This window comes from Cucumis sativus, chromosome 5 (genome assembly GCF_000004075.3).
Source record: "Cucumis sativus cultivar 9930 chromosome 5, Cucumber_9930_V3, whole genome shotgun sequence".
Classification (NCBI taxonomy): domain Eukaryota; kingdom Viridiplantae; phylum Streptophyta; class Magnoliopsida; order Cucurbitales; family Cucurbitaceae; genus Cucumis; species Cucumis sativus.
Genome location: NC_026659.2, coordinates 28065060 through 28089171, shown reverse-complemented (window position 1 = coordinate 28089171; position 24112 = coordinate 28065060). Strand labels below are relative to the sequence as shown.

The 24112-nt window shown below is 33.4% G+C and overlaps 2 protein-coding genes and 1 pseudogene across 2 annotated transcripts; all 3 read right to left on the bottom strand.

Annotated features, from left to right (window-relative positions):
* Nucleotides 1-1538: 1538 nt before the first annotated feature.
* On the bottom strand, nucleotides 1539-3676 carry LOC116404096. The gene is made up of 2 exons (XM_031886310.1): nucleotides 3219-3676; nucleotides 1539-2149 (listed from the first exon to the last, which is right to left on the bottom strand). Exon 2 carries the CDS (start codon nucleotides 2028-2030, stop codon nucleotides 1563-1565), a length of 468 nt encoding a protein of 155 aa, XP_031742170.1. The 5' UTR covers nucleotides 2031-2149; nucleotides 3219-3676; the 3' UTR covers nucleotides 1539-1562.
* A 1690-nt stretch (nucleotides 3677-5366) lies between these two features.
* On the bottom strand, nucleotides 5367-8237 carry LOC116404094 (proline-, glutamic acid- and leucine-rich protein 1-like). The gene is made up of 7 exons (XM_031886309.1): nucleotides 8096-8237; nucleotides 7822-8015; nucleotides 7476-7659; nucleotides 7044-7171; nucleotides 6651-6928; nucleotides 6236-6479; nucleotides 5367-6126 (listed from the first exon to the last, which is right to left on the bottom strand). The coding sequence occupies exons 3-7, from the start codon at nucleotides 7607-7609 to the stop codon at nucleotides 5567-5569; spliced, it is 1344 nt and encodes a 447-aa protein (XP_031742169.1). The 5' UTR covers nucleotides 7610-7659; nucleotides 7822-8015; nucleotides 8096-8237; the 3' UTR covers nucleotides 5367-5566.
* A 125-nt stretch (nucleotides 8238-8362) lies between these two features.
* On the bottom strand, nucleotides 8363-23314 carry LOC116404097 (annotated as a pseudogene).
* Between the last annotated feature and the right edge of the window lie 798 nt (nucleotides 23315-24112).

Genomic DNA, 24112 nt, shown 5'->3' with positions numbered 1-24112 from the left:
GGCCAACATCCTTGCTCATGCAGTTTTTCAAAAGTTTTGTAAAATATCTTATTTTTCAAAGAAAAAAACAAAAACAAAAACAAAAAGAAACGTCCAAGAAGTGTTTTGGAAAGAGTTCGTAAACAGAATTTGAAGCGAGAAAACTTTTAGAACATGTTCTTGTATAGACCTTTTAAACGAGAGATTTTGCAAATATATATGTATATACACACACATTATATATACATATGTTCTGGAAAGACTTTCTAGAAGAAAAATAGGAAGAAAAAAAAAGTGTTTTCCACAATGTTTTGTAAATGCCATTTGAAAGTTCGCTTCCGCATGTGCAAAGATGGCACCAAGACAACATCTTCCGCGCACCATGGTGCATGTTGCCTTGCTGCTCATTGCCCTGTGTGTGGCCAACATCCTTGCTCATGCAGTTTTTCAAAAGTTTTGTAAAATATCTTATTTTTCAAAAAAAAAAACAAAAACAAAAACAAAAAGAAACGTCCAAGAAGTGTTTTGGAAAGAGTTCGTAAACAGAATTTGAAGCGAGAAAACTTTTAGAACATGTTCTTGTATAGACCTTTTAAACGAGAGATTTTGCAAATATATATGTATATACACACACATATATATACATATGTTCTGGAAAGACTTTCTAGAAGAAAATAGGAAGAAAAAAAAGTGTTTTCCACAATGTTTTGTAAATGCCATTTGAAAGTTCGCTTCCGCATGTGCAAAGATGGCACCAAGACAACATCTTCCGCGCACCATGGTGCATGTTGCCTTGCTGCTCATTGCCCTGTGTGTGGCCAACATCCTTGCTCATGCAGTTTTTCAAAAGTTTTGTAAAATATCTTATTTTTCAAAGAAAAAACAAAAACAAAAAAAAAAAAGAAACGTCCAAGAAGTGTTTTGGAAAGAGTTCGTAAACAGAATTTGAAGCGAGAAAACTTTTAGAACATGTTCTTGTATAGACCTTTTTAAACGGAGAGATTTTGCAAATATATATGTATATACACACACATATATATACATATGTTCTGGAAAGACTTTCTAGAAGAAAATAGGAAGAAAAAAAAGTGTTTTCCACAATGTTTTGTAAATGCCATTTGAAAGTTCGCTTCCGCATGTGCAAAGATGGCACCAAGACAACATCTTCCGCGCACCATGGTGCATGTTGCCTTGCTGCTCATTGCCCTGTGTGTGGCCAACATCCTTGCTCATGCAGTTTTTCAAAAGTTTTGTAAAATATCTTATTTTTCAAAGAAAAAAAAAAAACAAAAACAAAAAGAAACGTCCAAGAAGTGTTTTGGAAAGAGTTCGTAAACAGAGTTTGAAGCGAGAAAACTTTTAGAACATGTTTTTGGATAGACCTTTTAAACGAAGAGATTTTGCAAATATATATGTATATACACACACATTGAGATCAAACCAAGAGAATAAAGGATTGCATTTCATACCTATCATAACTCCTGTCATAATCAGGGTCCTTGCTGCCAATTCTCACGATCTCTAAGAATGGCTACCCTACTATTTGGTTTGTACTGCCCTACTAGGCAGCTCCTTGGTCAGTCCTACCTTCTATTTATTCTACTGCTACTCGTGGAACAGTCAATCAAACCCCTACTAAAATTTATATCAGGAACTCCAAGAATCATCTTCTCCTCAACCTTTGCAGCACTCAAACAACCACGATAACTATCCTGTGGTCTAGGATCAGCATCTACTTTCTCACTTGCATGACAGCCTGAATTGCTGCTGGAGTTAAATATTTGAGCACGAGCTTTATTATACTCCTCTTTCCTCTCTTCCACACTTTTGGAATCCCTCGTTTTTGATGAATTTGCACTTGCATCTCTTGCTAGTTGGGACCACTTCTGTGGCCTCTGTTTAATAGCAACCTTTATGCTACTATATTCCTCTGCTGGTAGATTTACAGGAATATCTGCAAGGCGGATAGCTGGAAGACGACATTCAGAAGTATCGCAAACGATAATTTTGGAACCAGACCCATCAGGTAAACTATTATCCAATAGAACCATGGATTGCAGCGAGTAATGTTGGACAATCTGATGCGCAGCTAACCGTAAATATGAAGTAGGCAGCTGCTGTCAAGCAGGATCATGAATAAACTTTTCAACATCTTGCTCCATGCGCAAAACTAAAGCAATGATAAATAAATATCAGTTGAAGGGAATAGATAATTAACACCATGTTTTCAACAATATAATAAGTGCATGATAATAATTAAGCACTTGAAGTTATGGTACTAGTCAGAACCATGTTAGACAAAAAAAATAATTTTGTAGGCATCAATACATCATTGTAAAGACCTTTCTACCAATAGGTTGTCTCCTTTTTCTTTTGGTTTAACGAAGCTTCAGTGTCAAAACAGGTAAAAAATGCTTTCCAGTTACTGAGCATCTTCTTGACTACAGTAAATTTAATTCCTAATGCTTTTAGATAGTGATAGTTTTTTTTTTAGAAACAATTTTGCTTGGTAGGCTGAAAAGATAACTCCATTTATCTTCTTGATGAGAAACAAGAAATATTATTAAGACGGAAAAAGCCTCATTTAAAAAGCCTAAGGGCCAAGGGGATGATAATCAGAGACTGCATGCCTTCCCCCATGACGGAATTCATCGCCAATCACAGCAAAAGTTTAGCTCGTAAATTATTTTATTTTCATCATTTAGCTCTAAGTATTCAGAACATCCAATAGCAACAAAATCTCCCTTTCTTCTCCATCTTCTAAATTTCGTCTTGCATTCATTTTGCAACCCAGCTTTTAAGTCCTACAACTCCTTCAGCAATTAATTCTTCGAATCCACCACCCTGTACCGACTAGAAAAACGGTTAACCAAAAACCCTCCACTAGTCCACACATCTTCCCAAGATTGTCTTACAACCATCCAACCTTTGTCTTGGATTACCTAAAAGCACATCATGTCACATAGTTTCACGATACTGTTCCAAACATATATCACATCTTCATGAAATCCACCATGTAGTTTTTGGCAATAATACTTCTAAATTTCTAATACCATTTGATTTAAACTGCCTATACAAATCCGGGAAGCAACCAGCCACTTCCAGCCCACCTTCGAGAAGGCCGTAGCTAGCAACTTTTAACTATCTCCTCCCTCTACAGAACATGACATTAGACAACTCCTGAAACCAATCACACCATTGACCATCTACAATAAAGGAAAGCTAAATAAACAACTTACTTGATAGACGCTCCGAGGGTTATGCAAAGCCTCACGAAGGAACTGATCAACCTGATTGATAGCATCCTCGGAAACCCTATCGAGAGCAGAATAAGCTGAACCAGAAAGGGAAGGAAATCAAGCGGATGAAAAATGATAGGCAGGAGCAGCATCAGCCACATCCAAGGATTTGGAATTCTTCTTAGGAGATGAAAAAGGGAGCATCAATCGACTCATGGCTTCATCCAAATCAGCGACCTCCCGTGACTCCGGTCCTCCGAGATCCTCAACCGCAGACGAAGCAAGACATCAAAGATTAGGGAATAGAAGCTCCCAAAGAGGAGATCGAGGTAGCATAAGAATTTGTGGATCGGAATTGCATTTATAAATTAGGGTTTGGAGATTCGACGCTGTGCACGGAGGCGGAAGAAGAAAATTCTAGAGAGAAATTGGCGACGGAGATTGTTTTGAGAGTTGAATGAAGTAAATAAACCTAAAAATGTAGCCGTTGCTTGTCGTTGACGCCGTTAAGTTTCAAATTAAGATAGTTTGCTATAATTTGAATATAACTAATCCTTACACTAAACCGCACTGATTACTTACCCATACCATTTGAAAAAAAAAATCTGTAAATTACAATGGGATGTAAATGACATATAAATGAAATAACAATGTAGCAATTCACCAACTCTTGTTATTAAATTTTAATAACTTTTAGTGGAAAAAAATTACGTTTTTTGGAGGGATATTTTTTAAAATACAAAAATAAACTAAAATATTCATCATAGACAAACATTTTAGATTTTATTAACGAGATAAACTAAATAAACTTCTATTATTGTCAGATAAAAACATATGAATATCTATCCATATTTATTATCATATTAATGTCTATCAATATTTATCAAATTGATATAATATAAAATCTTACTGTTAAATTTGTCATTTAAAAAAAAATCTTTATATAAAGTTTTAACATGAAAGGTTGAGATTAAAAAAAAAATGAAAATCAACCAACTTTTTTTTTTACTAGTAATTATTATAAGGAGTTTTTTTTTCTAGAAATAGAATGCCAAAATATTTACTTTCTATTTTTAAACTTTGATTTTTGTATCTTATAAGTTTGGTACCTAAAATTTAAGAAACTGTATGATATGAACTCTTTTAAAATAACATACATATAACTTTTTTAGTATGATATGGACCAAATTACAATTAACTGAGTTGAACTATTTACATATTTAATATGCTTTACCATTTATCATGAAAATTTGTTATGGATAAAAAAAAACTATTTATGAAATATAATTTTAAAGAAAAACTTAAATATATGAAAAGTTTGAGGAATTTTGTATAAATAGTTTTAATATTTTGCTATTTTTTAAAATGTCTATTTATCCAATAATACAATTCTAATAATTTAAACAAAACAACATTCAAATGGATTGTTTTCAAAATAGCAAAATAAACCATATTTACAAAACAGACTAAAATTTCAAAATTAATTAACAAAAATACTAATAAACATATAAATTTTAATATTTGTAAATGTTTTAAATAGTTTTTTATTTAAAACATTTTTCCTAAATTAATTGAGTTTGAACAAAATACATTCACTTAACACATATGTTGTAAGAACAAAATACATTCACTTGACATTCACTTAACCCTAAAATTGATTCAAACATGATGATAAGTTAAAAATTGATTCAAACATGATGATAAGTTAGAGTAAGATGTAAAAAGAGACTGAGCACTAGTAGTTAACTACGATCAGTTATTATCAAAACAATAATTTTTAAAAAGTTTTTTTAAAGAAACTTCACTCTGTCATTTTATTTTTGCCTCTCTTTCTAAAGGGTTCATTTAATCGTCTATTTAGACATTGTTTATTTAATTGCCTATTTAGATATTGTTGATCTTAACTACATCTCGAGATTGTAATACCCACAAATTTATCCCTCAACATTTTAGGACTTCAAAAAGATACCATATTACTTACGAGATGGTATATTCTATAATACATCTAATCGTTGTCCTACCGTATCTAATACCATTACTTAAAAGATGGTATATTCTATAATGCATCTAATCGTTGTCCTAACGTATATTGCAAATCGGCACCCCATTATCTAAGAATGAAAAAAAATAAAAATGATTGAAAGAAAATTTATCAGAAACTAGCAATCAAAGCTTTTGAAATTTGTCTAACTTTCACCTTTTTATATACATAACCATTCTCGATCATCAGTTCAAGCCATCTATGGCTACATGAATAGAACACAACAATAATAATTGATTTTGAGTTCTGAACAACACCCTTAAGCCTTAAAACTACAAAATTGAGTCAATGATTGACAATACCTTTTTCACTCTTCATAGTCTGTATCAGGATCTGCATCAATAATATCAGGAAAGTCATCTTCTAGCAATAAATTCGAGCTCGAATCCCGTCCAAAATCTTCGATTTTATCTGATTTTGATGACATGGGGGAACTATTCATACTTGCATTAGCAAATTCAACGTCATCTTCCGCTACAACCCCTACTTCTGAGATGGCTGCTGCAGTGGCCTGTTCGGTTCTCTTGGGCATTTCTATATTCGCTATGCCATTTGCAGAGGGCTCCTTTTCAATATCATTTGAGGTGCTATACGTCATTTCATTGTTATCTACCACATCATCACTAATTAGAGCCTCGGAGGCCATCTGCTCCATGCTTTGCGGGCCGACCTTCAACAATTTCCTAGAATCGTTACTGTTGAAGTACAGATCTTCCTGGAATTTAAAGGCAGCTTGTGGTTCAGGAGAGCTCAAGCGCAATGGCAAGAAATCCGAGAGGGGAAGGACCCTCGGATGTATTAGAACCTCCATGGCTAAGAGAGCATGGGCACAAAACTCACCAAGTTTGGTTCCATTTTCTTGTTTACCTGAAGAAGAAAATGCCTATCAGTTTGACTCATAAATAAGGTGATCTAGCATCCTCGTTCTCAAACCCAGCCTTCCACATGATCAAACGAAATATCAAAAGAGATTTACCTTTACGAAAGAGCTCGAGACCTTGAGCCAAAGCCAGTGGGCGTACATGGACAGCAGACAAAAAAGAAGCCAGTAGTGCATGAAATGCCGCCAACTGATAATCCACCCAAACCTCAATAGATTCATTGGCTTGGAAAAAGGTGTCGTCCGAGGCTCGTGGCCATTGAAGAGAAGATGTTGCAGTTGTTATTAAAAGATGTTCAACTTTTGCACGCCATCCTTCTTCAGATCTCAAAGCACCAGCCTATACAAATAATCAACGAAAAACAAACAAACAAATAAATAAATAAAGCAGTCAGCAGTTAAAAACCATTTGACACAAATGAACCAAAAATATTCCCATTAATAACTTTTTTTAATAAATTCGTATGCAAAATAATTAACCAAAGAGACAAATAACATATATAATGCCCACCGATGTAAGAAGAGTCTTCAAAGCCTCAAGTGCAGCTATCCTCAAGTGGACTGAGGTATAGCTACAGCTGCTGGTAATGTCCTCTGGTTCATTCCTCTCGTGCTGCCCTTTCATGGAAGTGGGAACTGAAGGGCGTTTTCTCTTATTATGGTGTTGCGGTAAATCTCTTTGCGTGTCCTTTGGATTCACATTAGATGGATCAGAACTCTCATTATTTACAGGGTTCAAATCACCTAGTACATTGTCAATCACATCTCGAGAAAGAGATGCAGCCATTCCTGATTCAAATGCGGCATTGAATAAGTATACATCCCAAAACAATGTTTCCATATAGACATTAAAACAATAATTATAATTATCTCCATGCCAAATGAAACACAATATAATTCTTACCAACACCCAAAGACGTCATCAATGACTTAGCAACTGCGTAGACTTTTACTCTCAGTTCTGCAGAGACACACTTCTTGAAGTACTTCACAATGAGTCGTACAATTGATGCAGCATGTGGCAACAATTGACTGAAAAGGAATTTAATAATAATTATATAAACAAAAATATGGCATCCATATTTTTTTCAGTGGCAATTGACAGGCTAGACTTCACACATTTTCTTCCCAACTTATCTAAGTGGAAACTTTGTATACCATTGGATCATTTTCGTATTCATATAAACATGAAAGATCATTGTTGATCGCATCTTGTAGAGGTGGAAGAAAGCACATGTGATATGTTTATGGATGGGTATTGATTACTGAAAAAGTCTGGGTCTGCATAAAGGTTTTATGGTATATAGTCCGTGTAGTTGAATAGTAGATGCCTCACCTGCGAAGGCTCTTAATGATGGCAACGAGGAGATCCAAACTGACTGAATGCAGCACCGGAAGTTCTAAACACATTGATTCTTGCTGCAGAGATGTCATAAATGGCACTGAAGTGGGTGGCAAAGAACCATCCATCGTCAGCACTCTCTCAACAAGAGCTAATAACGGCGAATGGGAACTGCCACCTGATATAATACAAATAAAGATCAATTTAACACCACTTTCTTTATTTCATTATATTAATTAAGAAAGTGAGGTGTCACAGTAGATGTATATAGATTCATATAGAGGGGAACATTTCCTCTTTTAATATGAGCATAACAAAAAAATGGATGACGTGTTGCTACCTGATGGTTGTATGAACTTGTTATCATTGTGGAACAGCAAACCATCAAGGTTGAAATACTAGATGTTAACATCCGCTCTGAGCTCTTTTTTATTTTGTCCAAGGAACCTTCTGATTGTGAACAACAACCTAAAGGTGGTGGAGGATCTTTTCCTGGTAGAATCAGTAACCTTACAACTTCAATGCCTTTTGAATCTACAAAAAACATTCAAATGCATCATTGTCACCATTTTCATAAATTGAGATAGCTTTACTTGTTTTACAGTTCAGTATACCTTCACCGATGCCTTGGAAGGCCTCATTCAAGTGACTATTGATGGATAACAAAATCTTCTGAATTAGTAAAGACCAGCTATCTTCGTCTCCTTTTGATTTTGGAAGTGATGCCAGGCAATGGGCAAGCTTCTAAATTTGAAATATAAAACACAGAGAAAATTATGGGGGACATTTGACGTTAATATCTACTGTACTATGATTAAAACTACATAAGAGGCACAGTACCTTCAGCATGTTAGAACTACACTTCCCTGAAAATATTTTTGAAACAATTGCAGCTTCGGCCTATAGAATATATCCAATTCATCAGGAAGAAACAAAATCAACTATTTCAACATAAATCCTTTTTTTCTATTTGGCATGGAATTTAAACTTTGTCAGTTTTTGAATTACAAAGATAGTGATCTATAGATAAACAACATGCTGACAAGTGACAGCATGAAGCCATATGTGCTGAAGATGTTGAGTGCAATTATGGGAGAAAATTTAATTATTTCAGCTTCTAATGGTAATACAAACACTCTCTTTCCAGTTTTTTATAGCAGTTTTTTTGTGAAGGAAAAAAATTAAACTAAATCAAATTAAAAATAATAACGATAATAATAACAAACTTCGGAAGCTTAGATTACATCACCAGTGAACAGAAAAGTCAGAAAGCTACCAGAGTTCCAAAATTGTAATTTAAAACAGAATCAATATCACATTATTTGTTAAAGCACTTACAGAGTCATAATGACGATGGATTGTGAAGGGGAAGAAATCTATCAAGGTGCATAACAGATTAACCGCATTATCCTGCATCAAACAACATGCAGATAGTTACATATTTTAAAACAAAAGTTGCAACTACCAATACCAAGCAAGAGTACAAAAAGAGAGATGAAAAATTTCACAAAAGACTAAGAAATTTTTACAAAGAGGATCTCAGTTGGCATAGATAATTAAAATACCATTGTTACAAAATTATTTAGCTCATGAATGCATGAAAATAGTCCATGAAAAATGGACTTACCAAAACAGCTTCAGTATTATCATCATGCAACAGGGTTGAATGACCTTCCAGCACAAGAAGTCCCATCTTTCTTTACACTTTGAAATCTACCCAATCTAATTTGTAAAAGATACATCTTAAAAAGTCACGAAACAAGCAATAATATGGTCAAGCATATTGCTTAAAAGTTTTAGACAATTTTCTTTGATTTTGCTCAATGAAAGTGGTTATTTTATTTTAAAAAATAAATAAATAGACAATTTTTATTTTTAAGCTCAACAACATATGGAGGTGGGATATATGCCTTAACCAATAGTTCTATGCTCATATTGGCAATAAAACGACTTGACAGTAATAACTTACAGAATGTGATTCAATCAGTTATCTATTATTCTCAAGTCAGCATTCAATAGTTGAATCCACAGACACAAAGTCGATGTAGAATCAACAATAAACAAATCCTAAGAGGTATTCAGTTAAATATACACAAGGCACATAAAAATTTCGCTTTTGGAAGGGTATAGTTAACAAATCAATTTGTGTTTGAGTGACACATACAACCCTCACTTGGGGTGAATTGGTTACCCCTTTTTATAATTATGATTTAGTTTCTCTTATTACTCGATGGAAGAGTTTTTTGTAATCCAATTGATAGGTATCCTTTTATAATTTCATCTTATCAATGACATTGTTACCATTTCGAATAAAAAAAAGGGTTGTGTTTGAGGGACAACTTCGTGTGATAGATTTCTGCCAAGGTCAAATGAAGATGTACCTCGAGAATAAATCATAGATTGAAGCACAAGAGGCCACCTTCAGAAACTGAGAATCTGTCTATTGAACAATAAAAACACAAAAAATGAAAACGTTGTAAAATTCTTGGTAGCATTCAAGTATAAAAAAAAGCATTGATGATTATAAGTTGTAAAGCTAAAGACAGAAACAATATAAATAAAAGGAACAGAAAAAGAAGGAACTTGACATTGCTCTGGAACTACGTCACACACTATTTGTGAATATATTCTTTTGTGTCTTCAGAAGAAAAAAAAATTGCACTTTGTATAACACTTGATAAAATATCAGATAACCATGCTCAAGAATAGCAGTGCATTAGGTCCTTCAGTAGCTCCACAATCATTAAGTGTTGCCAAAGGCTATCTTATGCTAATCAGATACATGCCCGATGCATGTCTTTGGGGACCCTCATGTACGAGGAGAGCTGGTTAGACCTGCTATTTCATCCGTAGTTTATCTTACTTGTTCAATCCTATATTAATGAAAAGAATAAGAGCTTGGAAACCCCCAATGCGTGATTTGCATTCTTTCCAAGAAACAATAATCACTTATTGTCACAAATCATGTCCAGAACTCATTTTGATGAATATCTTACAACCAATCATACCCAAATTTCAGAACAAACATATTTACTGTAGTCAAACAGGTCGACTGTCAAAGACGATCCAGCCACATCACATGCTCAAAAGCATAGTTGAATTATTGCAGTTATGTGTCCCAAACAGTAACCGGTATCTTAGTTCTGATGGAATAACTTATCATTTAACTCTTATTCTTCTTCATGTGTACACTATAATTTAACATTTTGCCACTTAATACATGTAAAGAAATAATATAGAATCAATCCCATAAAAAACTAACTGTTACCTGCATGTGAGGTAAAAGCTTGTGAAGCCATTCTGTATATGATGCAAGAAACGACTAGAGCTGCATCGTTGACAAGTCACTCCAAGTAAAATGATTCCCGCCCAACATTTATCAGGCTTTAGAAAGATTGGATGCTAAAATTAGTAACCCACAAAAGGAAGTTGAGCAATATCTAAAAAACAAAGTAATAAAGACAGTCAATATTATTCCCTATCTTCCTGCATGCCAATGAATTGCCAAATATGCAAGCAAGGTTCAAATGTTCAGTTTCTAAGAATTAAACGGTGTTTTCAAAGCGCAAAGGGCGCTCTAAGGCGACAAACTTTCTAGATTAACACTAACTATAAATTTTCTCTCAATAACCAGCAGCGAACTCATTGATTATGAAACTTAACAAGTTCCACTGAACTTCGTTCCAGCTGTTCTTCGAACAAGCTACACATAAGCCGGCAGCCGACAAATAGTCAAATCCACGGGAGTATAAAGCAAAAGCTATGTATTATTAAAAAATTATTTAAATAGAATTTAATGCATGCTTATACCATATCGTTGGAGAGAAGAAGAAACAAACGGTTGACCCAGGAATCAACAGCGGATTTCCAGCTATCAATCAGCTTTTGGTCCTTGGAAGACGAGGATTCAGAGAGAAGATCGTGGGATGTGATCATAGAAACCACATTTGAAAGTTCTGAATAATCAGAAAATGCACGCTTATCGTCGGGAACGTGCTCCCTAAGAAGTTTATGTAGCAAGCGAGGCTTCAAGGCCGGGTCATACATATCCGCAACGAGATTGAAGGCCGCCATTTTGGTTGAATTATGAGGTTTCAATTGTCTAATAACTATCAAGAAAATAAGAAAAAAAAGAATAAGCAACTGTAAGATGGCAATGCGATCTCGACTACCAGTACAATGCACAAAATCAATACCAAACATGCCTGTTCCCCATTAAACAAGATAAAACCCTAATTCCATGAACTCAATGAGTTTTTTCATTGAGTTGTAGCCTCAAAAACAAAAACAACACTGAACAAACTTCTCTACACCTAAGAAGCAAACTCAACTCCGCCAAAACAAAGTAGAAAATACTCCATAAACCCATAAAATTTCAGCAAATAATTCTCAACTCAAATATTCTTGCATGAGAAAGTGGTCGATAAGTACCAAAAGCATCATAGCTTGACAGAAGATATAAAAGCAATCTGAAAACTCACCTTCTACTTAAAACCCTATAATGTACAGTGCCTTCTTAGGCTGGATCAAAGATTGACGATGAAGATTGTGAAGCCGAGAGGAAGACAAAGAAGAGAAAGAGGAAAGAGCTGCGCAAATGAGTTCACCGAGCGGCGGGCGGGAACGCAGATAAAAAAAGGGTAGAGAGAATTGGATATAATATTTGGTAATTTAATCAAATTTGAAAAAGATATATATACTCTACACTTATCTAGTATGCGTAAGTTCCCGACTTCGGTGTTAATCGGTCGGTCGGAGATGGTATTTTTTACAAAATCGACATTGATGAGTAAGTGTCAGTTGATATTAATTGGGTTGATCGACTTATAAATAATTTTTTAAAGTTTTCAATTTGAAACTTTCTGAAACCGATATTGACCAACCCCTCTTGTTTTCCGACGGAACCAATCTTTTCAGGCTAGCATGCTTGCCCAATTTCGACAAGAGTTTCGGATTTAATCTCCTACTTCAATTGCAAGGATAAGGCTACAAAAAAATCTTATAATTTTTTAAATTGTTAAATAGAATTTCTTATATTCTCTAATACATGGAGATAGCCTTAATACATCCTAAAATCCAAGACAATCTAACTTGAAATTTTTATAATTTTTCAAGGAGGACGCTAGTTTGTTATTTTGGACAACTTAACTTTATTTTAGGGTTTTGTTATATATGTAATATATAGTTGATATAAATATAGTTATATATTATTTCACAATGGGAGTGTAATCTATGTTAAAGTCACTATAAGACAATCTCTTTTGCTTTACACATGAACTTTGAAAACACAACTTATTTTATCTAGTAGAAGATGATTAAAGTTGTTAACTTTTAAGTACTAACAAGGAGTCAAAATGGTTGGTTGCTTGTTGGTGAGTTCATAATGACCCGTAATTCATGCCCATCAACAAAAGAAATGGTACCAATGATGAGCCACCATTTCTTTTTATATCCATGGAAATCTGAAAAGTGGGAGTTGATTTGGGATGATTTATATAAATACTTGTTGAGCAAATGACAACAAATAATGAGAGAAACCAAAGTTAAGAAATGTGATTGGAATGAGTAGAGGGAGGCTCCACGATGGAAGTTATCTTAGCCAAATAATTGAGAATCATAATCTATAAGTATGAGAAGTCAACTTAAGAGCGATTGGGTTGTACTACGATTGATATGAAAGAACAAATGGGTTGAACCACCAAGGATCGCAACAGAAGCGATTAGCTAATGGAATGAATGATATGCGGGACAATTGTACTCTCAATCCCAGTTGAGCTCACAACTAACGAGTGTGTGGCCATGTTGCCTTGCTGCTCATTGCCGTGTGTGTGGCCAACATCCTTGCTCATGCAGTTTTTCAAAAGTTTTGTAAAATATCTTATTTTTCAAAGAAAAAACAAAAACAAAAACAAAAAGAAACGTCCAAGAAGTGTTTTGGAAAGAGTTCGTAAACAGAATTTGAAGCGAGAAAACTTTTAGAACATGTTCTTGTATAGACCTTTTAAACGAGAGATTTTGCAAATATATATGTATATACACACACATATATATACATATGTTCTGGAAAGTCTTTCTAGAAGAAAATAGGAAGAAAAAAAAGTGTTTTCCACAATGTTTTGTAAATGCCATTTGAAAGTTCGCTTCCGCATGTGCAAAGATGGCACCAAGACAACATCTTCCGCGCACCATGGTGCATGTTGCCTTGCTGCTCATTGCCCTGTGTGTGGCCAACATCCTTGCTCATGCAATTTTTCAAAAATTTTGTAAAATATCTTATTTTTCAAAGAAAAAAACAAAAACAAAAACAAAAAGAAACGTCCAAGAAGTGTTTTGGAAAGAGTTCGTAAACAGAATTTGAAGCGAGAAAACTTTTAGAACATGTTCTTGTATAGACCTTTTAAACGAGAGATTTTGCAAATATATATGTATATACACACACATATATATACATATGTTCTGGAAAGACTTTCTAGAAGAAAATAGGAAGAAAAAAAAGTGTTTTCCCAATGTTTTGTAAATGCCATTTGAAAGTTCGCTTCCGCATGTGCAAAGATGGCACCAAGACAACATCTTCCGCGCACCATGGTGCATGTTGCCTTGCTGCTCATTGCCGTGTGTGTGGCAACATCCTTGCTCATGCAGTTTTTCAAAAGTTTTGTAAAATATCTTATTTTTCAAAGAAAAAAACAAAAACAAAAACAAAAAGAAACGTCCAAGAAGTGTTTTGGAAAGAGTTCGTAAACAGAATTTGAAGCGAGAAAACTTTTAGAACATGTTCTTGTATAGACCTTTTAAACGAGAGATTTTGCAAATATATATGTATATACACACACATATATATACATATGTTCTGGAAAGACTTTCTAGAAGAAAATAGGAAGAAAAAAAAGTGTTTTCCCCAATGTTTTGTAAATGCCATTTGAAAGTTCGCTTCCGCATGTGCAAAGATGGCACCAAGACAACATCTTCCGCGCACCATGGTGCATGTTGCCTTGCTGCTCATTGCCCTGTGTGTGGCCAACATCCTTGCTCATGCAGTTTTTCAAAAGTTTTGTAAAATATCTTATTTTTCAAAGAAAAAAACAAAAACAAAAACAAAAAGAAACGTCCAAGAAGTGTTTTGGAAAGAGTTCGTAAACAGAGTCTTGATTTTTCACATGTAGTGAACTCTTCCGTTCTTAAATAAGACCATGATACATAAATCAAATGATAGATTAAACATTTGACCTCAAAAGATGAAGTGCACGTTAAGAAAAAAAATCCACAAAATACAATCCAAGATTTTCAAGAAAATAAATATTCAAAAGAGAATTAAAAGATAAATGGAAGAATCAAAGAAAAGAAACATATAGCAAGTAAAATATGTGTAGAGTATTTTGCACAAAATTAACAGAATATATCTCATAATATAATAAAACCAAAGAAAATAATAATATATAAAGTGTACCAAATAATAGAAGAACCACACAAAATAAAAGAATAGTTGCAAATATAGTAATTAAATTTAAAATAATTAAATATATAGCAACATTTTAAAAAATTTACAAATAAAGCAAAATCTGTCAAAATCAATCATGATAGACCATAATAATCTATGAGCGATAGAAGTTTATCACTAAAGAATTTTGCTATATCTGCAATTTTTAAAAAAGTTGCTGTTAAGGGTGTAGTAAGGTTGGGTTGAGAAACATCTCAACCAAACCCATACTTTTAGGTTATTTGGGTTAAATCAAGTTTCTAAACCAACCCATAAAATATAAATTGGATTGTCGGGTTATTCAGAAGCTGAAGAGATTGACAAAGAAGAACATGACGTCGAACTGCGAGTATATGAGATCTGAGATCTAACGAGATGAACTGTGAAGATCAAAGATAGAGGAGAGTTAGAAATGAAGATGTCGAAGACGGAGGAGATGTGATAATATAAGGAATGCGCGGGATAAGTAGGACAAGGAGAGTCAGAGATGAAGGAAAGTCAGAGACGAAGGAGATGTCGAAGACGTAGGAGATGTGAGAATAAAAGGGATGCGACGCGCAAAGGAGGATTGAGAGTGAGAAGAGAGGAATATTTATTTATATATATATATATATATATATATATGATCGAATTTTTCAACCTTACAACCCGAGACTAAACCCAACTAAAAAAAATTCATTTTTTCAACCCAACCCAATCCAATCCAATCCATATTTTAACCTAACCCAACCCAACCCATATAATATGGATTGGATAATCCAAGTTGTCGGATTACCCAAGTTATTCTTAAACCTCTAATTACTACACTTAGTCATTATTCTAAAAATTGTCACAAATTATAATTATTCAAAAATAAAACTAGAAGAATGACAACATGAACCTAAATATTTCAAACCATCCAACAAAAATAAAATTACACATCCATTCCAAAAGAAAAGAAATATATGACCAAATGAGTAAAATAAAAAACTACTAAAACTAATATTTGTAAAAGTGAATTAGAAAATAGAAAGGAGTTGTCATTCTACACTTCTTTACTGCCTTGGATAGTACACAAAACTAACAAATTAATATATCTAATAATATAATAAATTTACCAAAGAAAATAACTATATATAAAAGTTGTGCCAGATAATAAAAGAACCAAAGTCAAACGTAGAGTGATTATTTTGAACCATCAAAGAAGAACAAATTATACCTTGGTTCAACAAGAAATGTACCAAATGAGTAAAAGAAAAAGTACCAAATCTAATATTTCACTTGAGAGAAAAGCAGAAAGATACAACATTTCATAAAGAAAGGTTAAATAAAAGAAAAGAGACGAAGTGTGAAAAAAGAGAATCCATGACGATAATGAAAAGTGAAAATGTCAAAAATGACAAATTTGACAAAATATTTACAACATATAGCAAAATTTTAGATTCTATCAATAATAAACAATAATAGACAGTGATAAATGTCTATCATTTTTATCGTTGATAGAATTCAAAATTTTACAATAGACTAAATATTTTAATTTATTTTGCAATTTAAAAAAATATCCTTAATGAAAAAATCTACCATGACCACAAAATATATATCTGATAATAATAGACCTAAAGAAAATAATATTATAAAAATGGTAAAACAAATTACAAATAATTGAAAAAAAAAACAAAATAAAACTAGAGAAAGCAAACAAAATAAGAATGTAACATAAAAAGAAACTAAACACAGCTAAATGGTGAAAAAAATTTCACCATCCAAGAAAAATAAATTACACAAGTGAAGTAAAAAAAAAAGATACCAAAAATAAAATTACAATGAATGGCATTAAAAAGTAAGATAAATTTTTTTACCTTCTCATAAAAGACCACATTCAAAAGGAGTAAATATCAATTCAAATCCAAAACTAAAAAAACTAACATCAAAAAAGAAAAAGAACCAACAAGAGATCATAAATGGCAAAAAAAAACAAAAACAAAAACAAAAATTCATCCACCAAAAATAAATAAATAAAATTTCATAATCTACTTTAAAATAAAGTAGCAAATGATGAGAAGAAAAGGAAAATGTACCAAGAAGAAGTACACAAAATATTTTTTTGTCAACAGAGGTAAAGGAAAAATACCTTGAAAGCACCACATGCAAACAAACAAAGAAACGTGGTATTTGGTGCGAATAAGACAAAAGAAATGTACCAAAATAATAATATACAAGATATCAAACTAAAGAATATGATATAATTCTAGTAGAATGAGTGTTTATAGACTCAATTTTCAAAATTTTAAGATAACAATAACCAAATGGTTATGGAATTTGGGCATTGACATGAGGTGTAATAAGAAAAATTGATTTCCGGACAATCAATTTTTCTTTAATCACCTCATATCTTTCTAATATGATAAAATATTATACAACAATTGCAATTCACGTAGAAAATCATGAGAAAGGTTATAAGACAGATCCCGTAATGGTAAAGAGAAATGAATACAAAAGTGAAAAATCACTCAAAAGCAATATATCCATCACCCATCCATATACCTGCGTCAAACATCAAGTCAAATTGAGGAAAATAATTCCTAAGCTACAGCTCTGCAAACTATTTCTGCTTTTGCTTAGTTTTCTAATATTAGGATTTTACATAAAGGAAGAAAAACGTCAAATTCCTCAACTAGATTTCGTCTAACAAAATAAATCTGTTTATTTCATCATCTATACTCCTACAAGTAGCTGTCTAATAGAACATACAGCATATTGCAAATAGATAACTAAAAGTGGTTTCACAGTAAAAGAATAAGAGCGTCTATTATAGTTATACGAAAACCATGAATGCAGTTCAAAATATGAAAGACATGAAAAGGTTGGGAAAAGATTGTGAGGACAAGAAAGTAGACTATACTCACATAGGCAATGAGCACAGAACTACAAAGAACATAAATCATGTATGTCAGACGGTTTGTCTCCAACAAACCTGCCCAGATTTCACTCTAAATAATCATTGTCAGACTTCAGAATTACTTATAACAACTAACAATATGATAATATAAAATCGCTTCCAGACATAACAACTAATACAAATTACCTGCAAAGTATCATCCAGGACAGTGTGTACTCTTCATTTGCATTTGCCTTTTCTCTGCGTCCCAAGGATAGAACATCTAGTACAACTATAATAATATAAAATCACTTCCAGACATAACACAACTAATACAAATTACCTGCAAAAGCATCAAAAACTGTCCTGTAAGGTGTACCGTGCAGTTGCCATTTGCATTTGCCTTTTCTCAGTGTCCAAAGGAAAACTGCCATTTGCATATAATACATCACTGTGGCTAGCTAGGGAAGCCGAAAGCAAGGCTTTGAATGTTTCAGTTACCATTGTATAAAAAAAGAAAGAGAACCAAGAAAACAGAATGGGCAAAAAAGAGAAATCACCCCTACCGCAAAAATAAATAACTTCTACCAAGACTCCAGAGATATAAAATTTAATAATATACTTAAGAAAAGTAGAAAAAGATGAGAGAGAAAATGTTGGAAGAAAAACTAAAGAAAAATAAATCCATCAAAAGAAGTAAAATAAAAATACCTGTAAAGTGCCCCGTGATAACAAAGAAAAATTAATCAGAACTAGAAATGAATGATTGTCAAATAACTGGACATTGTAACAAAGAAGTTATCTATCATTATAAAAAGAACATATAATTATGTGCAAATAAAATGTAGAAATGGTAGAAATGTACCAAAATAATAATATACAAGAAGTCAAACTAAAATATAATATAATTTTAGAACGTATAACTAAAGGTAGAATGAGCGTTTATAGACTTAATTTCAAGAAAATAAAAATGAAAAATAGAACAACCATAGGAGGCCTTGAGGTCGGTTGATGATGAAATAGGAAAAAGTAATTTCTGGACAATCAACTTTCCTTTAATCACCTAAGATTTTTTCTACATTGATAAATGTTATACAACATTTGTAATTTATATGGAAACATACGAGAAAAGTTACAGCACATATCCAATAATCATGAAGAGATAAATGTAAGATATAGAAAAAACACAAAAGTGAAAATTCACTCTCAAGTAATATTTATACACAGAATTTATTTTGCAAAATCTACATTGGAGAGAATGTGTTTTTTCTAAATTGAAAATGTGTTTTGGAAAGAGTTTTTTAGAGAAAAAAAAAGAAGAGAAAAAAGGTAAGACAATATTATGTAAGTTTGTTTGACTGCCTGTGCCATAGTGGCACCAAGGCTGTGTCTTCCACACATCGACTGTATGCTGTCTTGCTCGCCGAGTATATTGAAAGTTGAATGAAATGTTTTTTTTTTCTTTATAAAAAAAGTTGAAGACGAAACTTCAAGAAAAGATTCTGAAACGATTTTAAAAACAAAATTTGAAGTGAGAAAACTTTTAGAAACTGTTAATGGATAGGCCTTTTAAAATAAAATTTGCCCTGTGTGGCCAATACCCTTGCTCGTGCAGTTTATCGAAAGTTATGTGAAATATCATCTTTTTGAGGAAAACAAAACAAAACCGCAAAGGAAGACAACAATTCAAGAAATATGTTGGAAAGAGTTCGTAAATAGAATTTAAAGCGATAAAACCTTTAGAAAATAATTTTAGATAGACTGTTTAAACGAGAGATTTTGCAAATATATGTATATACACACACATATATATACATATGTTCTGGAAAGACTTTCTAGAAGAAAATAGGAAGAAAAAAAAGTGTTTTCCACAATGTTTTGTAAATGCCATTTGAAAGTTCGCGCATGTGCAAAGATGGCACCAAGACAACATCTTCCGCGCACCATGGTGCATGTTGCCTTGCTGCTCATTGCCCTGTGTGTGGCCAACATCCTTGCTCATGCAGTTTTTCAAAAGTTTTGTAAAATATCTTATTTTTCAAAGAAAAAAACAAAAACAAAAACAAAAGAAACGTCCAAGAAGTGTTTTGGAAAGAGTTCGTAAACAGAATTTGAAGCGAGAAAACTTTTAGAACATGTTCTTGTATAGACCTTTTAAACGAGAGATTTTGCAAATATATATGTATATACACACACATATATATACATATGTTCTGGAAAGACTTTCTAGAAGAAAATAGGAAGAAAAAAAAGTGTTTTCCACAATGTTTTGTAAATGCCATTTGAAAGTTCGCTTCCGCATGTGCAAAGATGGCACCAAGACAACATCTTCCGCGCACCATGGTGCATGTTGCCTTGCTGCTCATTGCCCTGTGTGTGGCCAACATCCTTGCTCATGCAGTTTTTCAAAAGTTTTGTAAAATATTTTTTTTCAAAGAAAAAAACAAAAACAAAAACAAAAAGAAACGTCCAAGAAGTGTTTGGAAAGAGTTCGTAAACAGAATTTGAAGCGAGAAAACTTTTAGAACATGTTCTTGTATAGACCTTTTAAACGAGAGATTTTGCAAATATATATGTATATACACACACATATATATACATATGTTCTGGAAAGACTTTCTAGAAGAAAATAGGAAGAAAAAAAAGTGTTTTCCACAATGTTTTGTAAATGCCATTTGAAAGTTCGCTTCCGCATGTGCAAAGATGGCACCAAGACAACATCTTCCGCGCACCATGGTGCATGTTGCCTTGCTGCTCATTGCCCTGTGTGTGGCAACATCCTTGCTCATGCAGTTTTTCAAAAGTTTTGTAAAATATCTTATTTTTCAAAGAAAAAAACAAAAACAAAAAAAAAGAAACGTCCAAGAAGTGTTTTGGAAAGAGTTCGTAAACAGAATTTGAAGCGAGAAAACTTTTAGAACATGTTCTTGTATAGACCTTTTAAACGAGAGATTTTGCAAATATATATGTATATACACACACATATATATACATATGTTCTGGAAAGACTTTCTAGAAGAAAATAGGAAGAAAAAAAAGTGTTTTCCACAATGCTTTGTAAATGCCATTTGAAAGTTCGCTTCCGCATGTGCAAAGATGGCACCAAGACAACATCTTCCGCGCACCATGGTGCATGTTGCCTTGCTGCTCATTGCCCTGTGTGTGGCCAACATCCTTGCTCATGCAGTTTTTCAGAAGTTTTGTAAAATATCTTATTTTTCAAAGAAAAACAACAAAAACAAAGAGAAATGTCCAAGAAGTGTTTTGGAAAGAGTTCGTAAACAGAGTTTGAAGCGAGAAAACTTTTAGAACATGTTTTTGGATAGACCTTTTAAACGAGAGATTTTGCAAATATATATGTATATACACACACATTGAGATCAAACCAAGAGAATAAAGGATTGCATTTCATACCTATCATAACTCCTGTCATAATCAGGGTCCTTGCTGCCAATCTCACGATCTCTAAGAATGGCTACCCTACTATTTGGTTTGTACTGCCTACTAGGCAGCTCCTTGTCAGTCCTACCTTCTATTTATTCTACTGCTACTCGTGGAACAGTCAATCAAACCCCTACTAAAATTTATATCAGGAACTCCAAGAATCATCTTCTCCTCAACCTTTGCAGCACTCAAACAACCACGATAACTATCCTGTGGTCTAGGATCAGCATCTACTTTCTCACTTGCATGACAGCCTGAATTGCTGCTGGAGTTAAATATTTGAGCACTAGCTTTATTATACTCCTCTTTCCTCTCTTCCACACTTTTGGAATCCCTCGTTTTTGATGAATTTGCACTTGCATCTCTTGCTAGTTGGGACCACTTCTGTGGCCTCTGTTTAATAGCAACCTTTATGCTACTATATTCCTCTGCTGGTAGATTTACAGGAATATCTGCAAGGCGGATAGCTGGAAGACGACATTCAGAAGTATCGCAAACGATAATTTTGGAACCAGACCCATCAGGTAAACTATTATCCAATAGAACCATGGATTGCAGCGAGTAATGTTGGACAATCTGATGCGCAGCTAACCGTAAATATGAAGTAGGCAGCTGCTGTCAAGCAGGATCATGAATAAACTTTTCAACATCTTGCTCCATGCGCAAAACTAAAGCAATGATAAATAAATATCAGTTGAAGGGAATAGATAATTAACACCATGTTTTCAACAATATAATAAGTGCATGATAATAATTAAGCACTTGAAGTTATGGTACTAGTCAGAACCATGTTAGACAAAAAAAATAATTTTGTAGGCATCAATACATCATTGTAAAGACCTTTCTACCAATAGGTTGTCTCCTTTTTTTTTGGTTTAACGAAGCTTCAGTGTCAAAACAGGTAAAAAATGCTTTCCAGTTACTGAGCATCTTCTTGACTACAGTAAATTTAATTCCTAATGCTTTTAGATAGTGATAGTTTTTTTTTTTAGAAACAATTTTGCTTGGTAGGCTGAAAAGATAACTCCATTTATCTTCTTGATGAGAAACAAGAAATATTATTAAGACGGAAAAAGCCTCATTTAAAAAGCCTAAGGGCCAAGGGGATGATAATCAGAGACTGCATGCCTTCCCCCCATGACGGAATTCATCGCCAATCACAGCAAAAGTTTAGCTCGTAAATTATTTTATTTTCATCATTTAGCTCTAAGTATTCAGAACATCCAATAGCAACAAAATCTCCCTTTCTTCTCCATCTTCTAAATTTCGTCTTGCATTCATTTTGCAACCCAGCTTTTAAGTCCTACAACTCCTTCAGCAATTAATTCTTCGAATCCACCCCCTGTACCGACTAGAAAAACGGTTAACCAAAAACCCTCCACTAGTCCACACATCTTCCCAAGATTGTCTTACAACCATCCAACCTTTGTCTTGGATTACCTAAAAGCACATCATGTCACATAGTTTCACGATACTGTTCCAAACATATATCACATCTTCATGAAATCCACCATGTAGTTTTTGGCAATAATACTTCTAAATTTCTAATACCATTGATTTAAATGAGGCATTCGAAAGACTAGAACAAACTAAAAGCCTATACAAATCCGGGAAGCAACCAGCCACTTCCAGCCCACCTTCGAGAAGGCCGTAGCTAGCAACTTTTAACTATCTCCTCCCTCTACAGAACATGACATTAGACAACTCCTGAAACCAATCACACCATTGACCATCTACAATAAAGGAAAGCTAAATAAACAACTTACTTGATAGACGCTCCCGAGGGTTATGCAAAGCCTCACGAAGGAACTGATCAACCTGATTGATAGCATCCTCGGAAACCCTATCGAGAGCAGAATAAGCTGAACCAGAAAGGGAAGGAAATCAAGCGGATGAAAAATGATAGGCAGGAGCAGCATCAGCCACATCCAAGGATTTGGAATTCTTCTTAGGAGATGAAAAAGGGAGCATCAATCGACTCATGGCTTCATCCAAATCAGCGACCTCCCGTGACTCCGGTCCTCCGAGATCCTCAACCGCAGACGAAGCAAGACATCAAAGATTAGGGAATAGAAGCTCCCAAAGAGGAGATCGAGGTAGCATAAGAATTTGTGGATCGGAATTGCATTTATAAATTAGGGTTTGGAGATTCGACGCTGTGCACGGAGGCGGAAGAAGAAAATTCTAGAGAGAAATTGGCGACGGAGATTGTTTTGAGAGTTGAATGAAGTAAATAAACCTAAAAATGTAGCCGTTGCTTGTCGTTGACGCCGTTGCTTGTCGTTGACGCCGTTAAGTTTCAAATTAAGATAGTTTGCTATAATTTGAATATAACTAATCCTTACACTAAACCGCACTGATTACTTACCCATACCATTTGAAAAAAAAAATCTGTAAATTACAATGGGATGTAAATGACATATAAATGAAATAACAATGTAGCAATTCACCAACTCTTGTTATTAAATTTTAATAACTTTTAGTGGAAAAAAATTACGTTTTTTGGAGGGATATTTTTTAAAATACAAAAATAAACTAAAATATTCATCATAGACAAACATTTTAGATTTTATTAACGAGATAAACTAAATAAACTTCTATTATTGTCAGATAAAAACATATGAATATCTATCCATATTTATTATCATATTAATGTCTATCAATATTTATCAAATTGACTTACTGTTAAATTTGTCATTTAAAAAAAAAATCTTTATATAAAGTTTTAACATGAAAGGTTGAGATTAAAAAAAAAATGAAAATCAACCAACTTTTTTTTTTACTAGTAATTATTATAAGGAGTTTTTTTTCTAGAAATAGAATGCCAAAATTTTACTCTTTTTAAACTTTGAT